This window comes from Sinohyriopsis cumingii, chromosome 3 (assembly GCF_028554795.1).
Source record: "Sinohyriopsis cumingii isolate HCF-2022 chromosome 3, ASM2855479v2, whole genome shotgun sequence".
Classification (NCBI taxonomy): domain Eukaryota; kingdom Metazoa; phylum Mollusca; class Bivalvia; order Unionida; family Unionidae; genus Sinohyriopsis; species Sinohyriopsis cumingii.
In genome coordinates, this window is record NC_142963.1 from 134,771,381 (window position 1) to 134,782,786 (window position 11,406).

Here is an 11,406-nt window from a genome sequence, read left to right on the forward strand (position 1 = left end):
TGTCGACTAGTGAAGGCAGTACTTAATGCTTTGCCCATATTCTCCTCAGATTGAAGAGCATGCCTTCAGTTCAGTTCTGATGTCAGTCCCAGTGTCATAGTCAATTAAATATCAATCCCAAAAGTATGGAATATTCTGAATGAATTCCTGTGATCTGTAATGTGCTGATGTACCAATAAGTCTTGAATGAATTGATGTACCAGGAGTCTTGATGTACCACAAGGCTATAATCAGAATATCTTTGAATGAGTCATCAATAATTCCAAAGCAGTGGGGTTTTTTCTCCAAGAAGTAAATGAGCACTTTGTAGTGTTAAAGAATAATTTTTAAAACAAATTCCTCTGAAATTATATCTTAATGCAATTAAAGGTAATTCCATACACTGAGAGATTAAAATAGGAATGAACAGTATTGTTGATTCATTCATATATACTTAATTTCACTTGACCTAAGATGCAATAAAATGCCCAGGATGTGCATCACAAGTTCACTTCAAGAAGATTCTACATTTGTAAATAAGACTTTACCTTTAACTGAAATATCAGTAAACAACTGACAGTATTTATAATTTGCAAACATGACAAAAATCAGGAGGACTGAAACAACACCTTCAGTCATGGACAATGGTGAAGCACACAATATAAATAAAATATACATAACAGTTGGAGTTCTGTTCCTGGTATTTCTTCTGGAGTTGACAAACTGCACACACCATGCCATTTCCTGATAGCACATTGACTCTCGGACAGAAGCATGTTTCAGCAGAACTCAGGCAAGGATTTTTCTAACTGTTGACAGCGCAGAGATGCCTTGATGGTTGTTTGAAGCCTTTCTGCTTGCATAAATAGATGAAGGAAGCATCCTTGTACTCTTCTGTTATAGTTCCTTGATTCCACATTGATGGGAAGGGTATGGTCAGTTTCAGAATCATGTATGAGCCTCCAGCTTTGTCAGCTTTTGCTGGTATAAGATCTGCTGCAGGTGCTGTGCCATTTGACAACAGTTGCTTTATTTACTTCAGTTAGAGTTGAAGGATCAGCAAGTGAAATGTTGATTTCCACTTAGGGCAGTCATTCATTTGCAAGAGTAGTGCCCGTTGAAGTTATTGCTGTGTTCTGCCCATTTTTGTGGTATCTTGTCCTTGTCCTTGAGCCGTGTTGTACTATCAGCACTCAGTATTGGAGATACTCCTGTGGCTGTGGTCCATAAATTATCTTCAAGACTTCATAGAGATTTTTTTTTATGTCATTCCTGTCTATGTGTGACTGAATCAAAGATGATGTAGTGCTGTTTTCCCAAAAGGCCATCTGTAGCTGATGTGTAGAGGGACCATCGACGTATGCAATCAAGTTCACAAAGTCTCTCAAAGATGCCCAGTTTTCCTCTGTTTTAATGAATTGTTACTAGCTGAATGCACAGTTCCTCAGCAAACACCTGTTTAATGTTCTCCAACTTTAATTTGTAGACACTGAGCTTTTCATGTTTTTCTTTGCCTTGTAGTCATCTGCTAGGCTGAATTGGATATTGAGTTGAGATATTTTTAGCCATTGGTCAGTTTAGTCTTCTGATCAGCCATGGATTATGTTAAGAAATAAAATACATTTTTTTCTTGATAAATGTAAGTTTCAAATCATACTTAATTAAAAGGAAAAAACAATATATTTCAGATGGGGGCAGAATTATCAGCAACAGCCATTAGTCATCTGGAAGAGATTACTGATGACGGAATTGCAGCCATGGTGGAGTCGGGTTCTGTTGGTGTAGTTCTCCCTACTACTGCTTACATTTTGCGTCTGAATCCACCTCCAGTTCGTAAGATGATTGATAGTGGAATGGCTGTAGCTCTTGGATCTGACTTCAATCCAAATGCCTACTGTATGTCTATGGTGAGTCAATCTATCTGACTTCAATCCAAATGTCTACTCTTTGTCTGTGGTGAGTCAATCTATCTGACTTCAATCCAAATGCCTACTGTATGTCTATGGTGAGTCAGTCTATCTGACTTCAGTCCAAATGTCTACTCTATGTCTGTGGTGAGTCAGTCTATCTGACTTCAATCCAAATGTCTACTGTATGTCTATGGTGAGTCAATCTATCTGACTTCAATACAAATGCCTACTGTATGTCTATGGTGAGTCAATCTATCTGACTTCAATCCAAATGTCTACTGTATGTCTATGGTGAGTCAGTCTATCTGACTTCAATCCAAATGCCTACTGTATGTCTATGGTGAGTCAGTCTATCTGACTTCAATCCAAATGCCTACTGTATGTCTATGGTGAGTCAGTCTATCTGACTTCAATCCAAATGCCTACTGTATGTCTGTGGTGAGTCAGTCTATCTGACTTCAATCCAAATGCCTACTGTATGTCTATGGTGAGTCAGTCTATCTGACTTCAGTCCAAATGCCTACTGTATGTCTATGGTGAGTCAATCTATCTGACTTCAGTCCAAATGCCTACTGTATGTCTATGGTGAGTCAATCTATCTGACTTCAGTCCAAATGCCTACTGTATGTCTATGGTGAGTCAATCTATCTGACTTCAATCCAAATGTCTACTCTTTGTCTGTGGTGAGTCAATCTATCTGACTTCAATCCAAATGTCTACTGTATGTCTATGGTGAGTCAGTCTATCTGACTTCAATCCAAATGTCTACTCTATGTCTGTGGTGAGTCAGTCTATCTGACTTCAATCCAAATGTCTACTCTATGTCTATGGTGAGTCAATCTATCTGACTTCAATACAAATGCCTACTGTATGTCTATGGTGAGTCAATCTATCTGACTTCAATCCAAATGTCTACTGTATGTCTATGGTGAGTCAGTCTATCTGACTTCAATCCAAATGCCTACTGTATGTCTATGGTGAGTCAGTCTATCTGACTTCAATCCAAATGCCTACTGTATGTCTATGGTGAGTCAGTCTATCTGACTTCAATCCAAATGCCTACTGTATGTCTGTGGTGAGTCAGTCTATCTGACTTCAATCCAAATGCCTACTGTATGTCTATGGTGAGTCAGTCTATCTGACTTCAGTTCAAATGCCTACTGTATGTCTATGGTGAGTTAATCTATCTGACTTCAGTCCAAATGCCTACTGTATGTCTATGGTGAGTCAATCTATCTGACTTCAGTCCAAATGCCTACTGTATGTCTATGGTGAGTCAATCTATCTGACTTAAGTCCAAATGCCTACTGTATGTCTATGGTGAGTCAATCTATTTGCCTTCAATCCAAATGTCTACTCTTTGTCTGTGGTGAGTCAATCTATCTGACTTCAATCCAAATGCCTACTGTATGTCTATGGTGAGCCAGTCTATCTGACTTCAATCCAAATGCCTACTGTATGTCTGTGGTGAGTCAGTCTATCTGACTTCAATCCAAATGTCTACTGTATGTCTATGGTGAGTCAATCTATCTGACTTCAATCCAAATGCCTACTGTATGTCTATGGTGAGTCAGTCTATCTGACTTCAGTCCAAATGCCTACTGTATGTCTACGGTGACTCAGTCTATCTGACTTCAATCCAAATGCCTACTGTATGTCTATGGTGAGTCAATCTATTTGCCTTCAATCCAAATGTCTACTGTTTGTCTGTGGTGAGTCAATCTATCTGACTCAAGTCCAAATTCTTGCTGTATGACTATGGTGAGTCATTCTATCTGACTTAAGTCCGAATGCTTCTGTAGGTGTAAGGTGAGTCAGTCTATCTGATTTCAGTCCAAATGCCTACTGTATGTCTGTGGTGAGTCAGTCTATCTGATTTCAGTCCAAATGCCTACTGTATGTCTGTGGTGAGTCAATCTATCTGACTTCAGTTCAGATGCCTTCGGTATGTCTATGGTGAGTGAATATTATATGAATTATATGAATTCTTTAGTCTAGTTTCTTGTATGAGAATTGAACACATGAACTAGACATAATAAATATATCTTTGATCAGAGTTTAGGGATGCATTTACCAGCAAGTATTACAGAGAATCCATGTTAAAAGAGGCAATCCTATTTCAGAAATGTGTTAAATTGTCAATTGCATCACACTGATCTCAAAATTGTGTATTTCATTGGTCTCAAGAATAGCCTTATAAGACATTGATTTAAAAACTATATTGCATTGGTCACAATAAAGCCTTATAAGAAATTAATTTTAAAACTATATTGTATTGATCTCAAGAATAGCCATAAAAGACATTGATCGCAAAACTGTGTATTGCATTAGTCGCAAGAATAGCCTTAAAAGACATTGATTTGAAAACTGTGTATTGCATTGGTCTCAAAAATAGCCTTATAAGACATTGATTTCAAAACTATATTCTATTGGTCTCAAGAATAGCCTCAAAAGACATTGATCTCAAAACTGTATTTCATTGGTCTCAAGAACAACTGTATAAGACATTGTTCTAAAAACTATATTGCATTGGTCTCAAGAATAGCCTTATAAGACATTGATCCCAAGACTGTATTTTACATTGGTCTCAAAAATAGCCTTATAAGACATTGATTTCAAAACTATATTGCATTAGTCTCAAGAATAGCCTTTAAAGACATTGATCTCAAGACTGTGTTTTGCATTGGTCTCAAGACATTGATTTCAATGCAGAGTACCTGAAAGTGTCATGCAAGTAACAAAGTAGAATACATGATGTATTAATATCTGCATAATCTGGATAAATTAATCTCTCAGTCAGTGGTGTTGCAGCTCTCAAGCAACCCCCACACTGCTGAGGGACCTAAAATTCTCAAGCAAACCCCACACTGCTGAGGGGCCTAAAATTCTCAAGCAACCCCCACACCACTGAGGGGCCTAAAATTCTCAAGCAAACCCCACACTGCTGAGGGGCCTAAAATTCTCAAGCAACCCCCACACCGCTGAGGGACCTAAAATTCTCAAGCAAACCCCACACTGCTGAGGGGCCTAAAATTCTCAAGCAACCCCCACACCACTGAGGGGCCTAAAATTCTCAAGCAAACCCCACACTGCTGAGGGGCCTAAAATTCTCAAGCAACCCCCACACTGCTGAGGGGCCTAAAATTCCCTTCAAACAATTTTTTTAATGGTTGGAGGATCCAGAATTAAGTGGGGGTGGGAATTTTTTGCTAAACTACTGCTGTCATTGCTTTTGATAAGTACATATAGTTCAACTTTATAATATGTTCTGTTTCATTGGAAAGTATCAAACACAGTGAATAATAAGTAATAGACCTGAATTAATTCCATGTTTTCCTCTAATTGTTAGTGTTCTCTGTTTCTACTAGCCCCTGGTGATGCATCTTGCCTGCGTACTTCTGAAAATGTCAATGCCTGAAGTTCTGGCAGCCGCCACCATAAATTCTGCTGCCGCCCTTGGCAAGGCAGACATGCATGGTTCCATAGAAAAGGGGAAATATGCCAATCTCATGGTCATAAATGCTAACAGGTAAGTACTGTACACTTCTTGTATAGCTTTGCAGTGACTCCGATGCATGGTTATACAAAGGGTTTCTGGTGAACCATGTAATGAATGAAATTAATATTCTTTAGAACATAGTGAAATTGAAAATAAATTTATGTAGTTAAACCAGTTTTCAATATAAATTAACCTGTTTCTAGTGATTGTATTTTGTAATAATACAGCAGTTATTTATACAAAAGCCCAAACAAATGACACCTGTTTATTTTTTATTTCTGTATAAATATATTACTAAACTGATATCATTTTTGTTTAGATTTATTTATTATAATTACATATATTTGAAAAGAAATATTTAAAATGCCATTTTCTTTTACATCATGTATTCGAACAGGATTTGACTTATATATTTTCTCCATCTTGAAGATTACAAATTCTTCTTCATCAAGATTTTAAAGATGTGATATTACATATTTGTTTATGATTCAGATAAAAGAGAAATCAACTGAATTGAGCTTTTGTTACATATAAAAAAGAAGATAAATTTTGCATATGAAATAAACATATGTCAAGCATTCATTTCTTTAAACTTATTCTTCAGATTGGTCCTTACAATCATTTTGCGATTGCTTCAAAACTCCACTTGAAAAATCTAATACTTTTGTCTTCATCAACATAATCTTCTTCTTCTTCTTCTTCTTCTTCTTCTTCTTGTATTATTATCAAAATTTTTGTATCTGTATTAGCATTATTTCATTGTGTTTTCAGATGGGAGCATTTGATTTACCAGATGGGATGCCATGACGAAGTCATTCATTATGTGATTTATCATGGTTCAGTTGTACATGAAAGATCCAGTTAATTGAATAATCACTTGATTTGTCAGTTAAAATGGATGATCACATGAGTTGAAATGGATGATCACCTAATGTGTCAGTTAAAATGGATGATCACTTGTTGTGTCATTTAACATGTATGATCATTTGTTGCATCAGTTAAAATGTATGATCACTTGATGTGTCAGTTAAAATGGATGATCACTTGTTGTGTCAGTTAAAATGGATGATCACTTGTTGTGTCATTTAACATGTATGGTCATTTGTTGTGTCAGTTAAAATGGATGATCACTTGATGTGTCAGTTAAAATGGATGATAACTTGTTGTGTCTATTAAAATGGATGATCACTTGTTGTGTCATTTAACATGTATGGTCATTTGTTGTGTCAGTTAAAATGGATGATCACTTGATGTGTCAATTAAAATGGATGATCACTTGTTGTGTCAATTAAAATGGATGATCACTTGTTGTGTCAATTAAAATGGATGATCACTTGTTGTGTCAATTAAAATGGATGATCACTTGTTGTGTCAGTTAAAATGGATGATCACTTGTTGTGTCATTTAACATGTATGGTCATTTGTTGTGTCAGTTAAAATGGATGATCACTTGATGTGTCAGTTAAAATGGATGATAACTTGTTGTGTCAATTAAAATGGATGATCACTTGTTGTGTCAATTAAAATGGATGATCACTTGTTGTGTCAATTAAAATGGATGATCACTTAATGTGTCAGTTAAAATGGATGATCAGATGAGTTGAAATGGATGATTGCATGATGTATCAGTTAAAATGGCTGATTACATGAGATGAAATGGATGATCACTTGATGTATCAGTTAAAATGGATGATCACTTAATGTGTCAGTTAAAACGGATGATCACATGAGTTGAAATGGATGATCACTTGATGTATCAGTTAAAATGGATGATCACTTGTTGTGTCAGTTAAAAAGGATGATCACTTGAAGCTTTTAAAGAGATAAAGAGACATAGGAGACAATTTCATAATTGTTGGGATCATAGTTATAATTTTGGTTTGTATTTGCTTCCATTTACAGCATTATATCAATTTCTAATTATCCATCTTGTTCTTTATTGTACGTTTGAGATTAATCGTCACAAAAAATATAAAAGCAAGAAAATTTCATTTTTATGTCTCTTAAGGTATTATTTCACAAATGAAGTTCCTTATATATTTCCATCATATTTTTTATTCAGTCTGGTAAATTACTTGTACATCAAGTCTGGTACATTAGTTGTACACCAAGTCTGGTACATTAGTTGTACACCAGGTCTGGTACATTAGTTGTACACCAAATCTGGTACATTAGTTGTATACCAAATCTGGTACATTAGTTGTACATCAAGTCTGGTACCTATGTTGTACATCAAGTCTGGTACATTAGTTGTACACCAAGTCTGATACATTAGTTGTACACCAAATCTGGTACATTAGTTGTACATCAAGTCTGGTACATTAGTTGTACATTAAGACTGATACATTAGTTGTACATTAAATCTGGTACATTAGTTGTAAGCATAGATGTTCCAAGACAATCTTACCTAAGTTAGGCACTAAGCTAATCACAACATACAAAACATTAGCATAAGTTACATTGCATTTCCTAAAATAGATGCATTGAAAAACAGATGCATTTACATTAGCATAAGTTACATTGCATTTCCTAAAATAGATGCATTTACATTAGCATAAGTTACATTGCATTTCCTAAAATAGATGCATTTGACTGAATGAATGTCACAAGTGACCTTTCTGGAACCGGCCAAATTACATTTGTTTGCTTGTCATCTTGCACCAAAACCAAAAATGCTGAACTTGATCAACTTTTATTTTTTGCTTCGACTTATTTTATTTTTATCCAAGCTTTAACTCTACTTTCTATTTAATGCAAGTGACATCATTTTTCACTGGTAAGCACATCTCGATGAAAAATCAAAACGAATCTGAATTATTTTCTAATGGACTACAATAGAATGCAGTAACAGCTGTTTGGCCAGTGCAGAGTAGTATACCTTAATTCATTATCCCAGTGTGCCATGTTTATGCATCATAGGGTAGTACCTTACTCCTTACCTCTATAATGTCAACATCATTCACTAGAGCAGGTGGTATTGCAGAAAAGGAGAAAGATGTAGGTCTACAATGGCACGAAATAACAGAGTTTCTACTTGTGTTAAAAAATACAGTGGAGAAACATAAGTTTTTGCAACACTGTTTTCTTTTGGCAGAAAATTACTAGTTACGGAACTGGAGTTTGTATCCAAATTTTAGACTTTTTTGGTCTTAGATCTAAAGCAGACTGGTCTGAACTGCACACAAATAGATGAATGCTTCTGACAAGTAAGATATGTTTTACATATGGAATAAAAGGGACTAGGACATACAAATTATGGGTCCAGTAAGGTTCCATTCTTCAGTTTTGTACTTTGCATAGAGTTTGATTTTTAAAGGAAAAGAATTTCCCAGGCTTTCCTCAAGTTATCCTAGTTGTTTAGAATAGACTTTGTTTATCTTAGGTATTGCTAAAATGACTTTTATTTTAGTGTATGATTGATGGGTGTTATTTTGGGATTATTCAGTATACAATTTCATCTTACTTCGAATGTGCATCTCTGAAAGGACTGCTAGCTCCATTTGGTTATTTTCACATCCTGGAGTTCAAAGTCAGATTTGAATAAAATGACATAAAAACTTTTTTTTACTTTTTATATATTGTATAATTCATTCATTCATTTCACTTTCAGAAACTGGTGTTTTCTAATCTGGGTAAATTTATTTTTGCTGTTTTTATAATTGCTATAGTTAGTATACTTTGGACTAATTTCAGGCTCATTTTTAAAGTACATGGAAGCAGCCATTTTATCAGTTGTCAACTCTATATACTTTCCATAATTACCACAGGTAAAGAAATTTCAGCCACAGTACATACACGTGCATAAAGGTATGCAGACATTATCTCCATGTGCATGTTGCCACTGCACACAACTTCAGTTTATACTCAGGTCCCTCTTTCCACTGTGTATGTTTCCCATACCAACTGTTCAAGTGCTACCACAAATACCAGATAGGTATTATTATTGTGTGATTTAATTTTGGTTGTATAGGTGAAATATTTAAGTCACAAGCATCTAAACAACCCTTTTGAATAATTCTAATGGATTTCTTTCTAAACAACAGTATTCATTCAGCCACCATCATCATCATCTCCAATGAAAAATGAGTTATTTTAAAAATGCATATTGCATTTTCTCATCAAGTCAACTAATGTTATGCTAAAAGACAGGAACATGAAACTTTCCTTAATTATTTTTGAGATGTCACCTAAAAGACTTGTCATTTTGAACAGTAATGGAATGATCAGGTTCACCGACTCATAGGTTAAATGGTAACAAGTTTTGTCATAATTTTGTCCTTAATATTAGAAACGAATGAAAAGAAACATTTTTTTACTCTACTGTTCTTTAACTTAATGCAGCAGTTTTAAATTTAAGTTGACTTAATTTACATGTTCAAAGATTTCTAATTACCCTTAATTACGTTCATTGCATACACAATACTGCCACACTTAATTCTGTATAAGCAAGAGCAAAATAGGCATAATTGGCTTATTTCAATACATGACATCAATGTTAATGTATTGTTTTGTGGAGAAAATCATATATCATGATATAAAAAGCAGTTACATGACTGTTCATATTTTGTTTAAGGGTTTGCTCTACCTTTTAACACTTGGCATAGTGTTTGATTTTTAATATAAAAAAAAGATTTTCCAGGTTTTCCTAACTAGTTATCTTGGATATTTAAAACAAACATTGTTTATCTTAGGTATGGTTAAAAAAATGTAATTCATTTTTTGGGGGTGTATGATTGATGGGTATAATTTGGGTTATAGAGTATATAGCTTGGCCTTACATCAGATGTGCACTTCCGAAAAAAATTGCTAGCTCTGCTTTTTTCATTTCAAAGGTGAATTGCCAAAAGGAGCTGATAACTTTTCTACTTCATTCATTGCACTCTCAAAAGTTGGTATTATCTGCCCCTGGTAATATTAATTTTCCCTTTTTTAATAACTATTCAATTTAGTGTACTTTGGACAATTTTATCTCATATTTCAAATACATGGAATCAGCCATTTTATATCAGCTGTCAGCTTTAGATAGTACATACTTTCTATAATCACCAAATGTAAAGAAATTTCAGACACAGTACATGAAAGTGGTATAGAGGTATACAAACATGCTCACCATGTGCACATTGCCAAGGCAGACAACTTTGCATTGTATCAATCTTTGACTCAGAAGTACATAAAGCAAATTTTTACCTTTTTACACATGAACAGGTGCAATAGCCAATCGAAAACAATGTCTTGTATACACTTAGGCATAAAAGCCAATCGAAAACAATGTCTTTTATTCTTTCTTTCTTTCGTCCAGTAATGTTAATTCTATCTGGCCATCTCTCAAAACACTCCAGACTAAAGTACCGCCCCTTCTACTGTCACCCAGTGCAGTACCACTTGTGTGCGTGCTTTCACTTAAAAAATGTGTGTAAGAGTTACACTAACATTAACAGAGTTACAGTAACACCTGTGTGCATCCTTTTGCTAAAAAAAAATGTGTGTAATAGTTGGTAAGAAAGAAAGAAAGAAAGAATGGTAAAAATAAAACAAACGTAGGACACCATTTTTGGGTCTGTTAATTTTTGCAGTATTATTGGACAAAGGTAATTAAGACCACCACACATTCTATGTGAGAAATGTTCATTGTTTTCATTCATTCATCAATTTTATAAAAAATAGATTGTGATACTTATTGTCGACTGACTGCTTAACCTTTTGCTGTAGATCCCAAATTTAAGAGATGTCCTGTGTTTCGCAGCGCACGCTACCAACAATGTTGCAGAGTTTTCACAAATCTAAGGGCAGGAAAAGAAGCAGCACCAAAACGTGCCTTGTTCTATCGACAGTCTAAACTGAGAGAAAATAGGTCAAACATTGTTACATTTTTTCTGAATGCATGTTTTGGTTTTAGAATTTAAAGTCAACCATAGGCAGGGTTATACAGTGCAATGTCACTCGCATCATTCTTGAAAAAGCCATGTTTGTTGCCTTTCTTGGAAAAAAATGGTAGATCTAATGTTAAATTTTTTTTCC

At 34.9% G+C, this 11,406-nt stretch overlaps 1 protein-coding gene across 1 annotated transcript in view; it reads left to right on the forward strand.

Moving 5' to 3' along the window:
- Positions 1–10,657, forward strand: part of LOC149803910 (putative imidazolonepropionase) — a 42,648-nt gene extending 31,991 nt beyond the window's left edge. The window contains exons 6-8 of the mRNA XM_089953725.1: positions 1,668–1,886; positions 5,258–5,418; positions 6,160–10,657. Of these exons, the coding sequence (XP_089809851.1) occupies positions 1,668–1,886; positions 5,258–5,418; positions 6,160–6,253 (474 nt within the window). The 3' untranslated portion in view covers positions 6,254–10,657. The remainder of the gene's footprint in view (positions 1–1,667; positions 1,887–5,257; positions 5,419–6,159) is intronic.
- Positions 10,658–11,406: the final 749 nt, after the last annotated feature.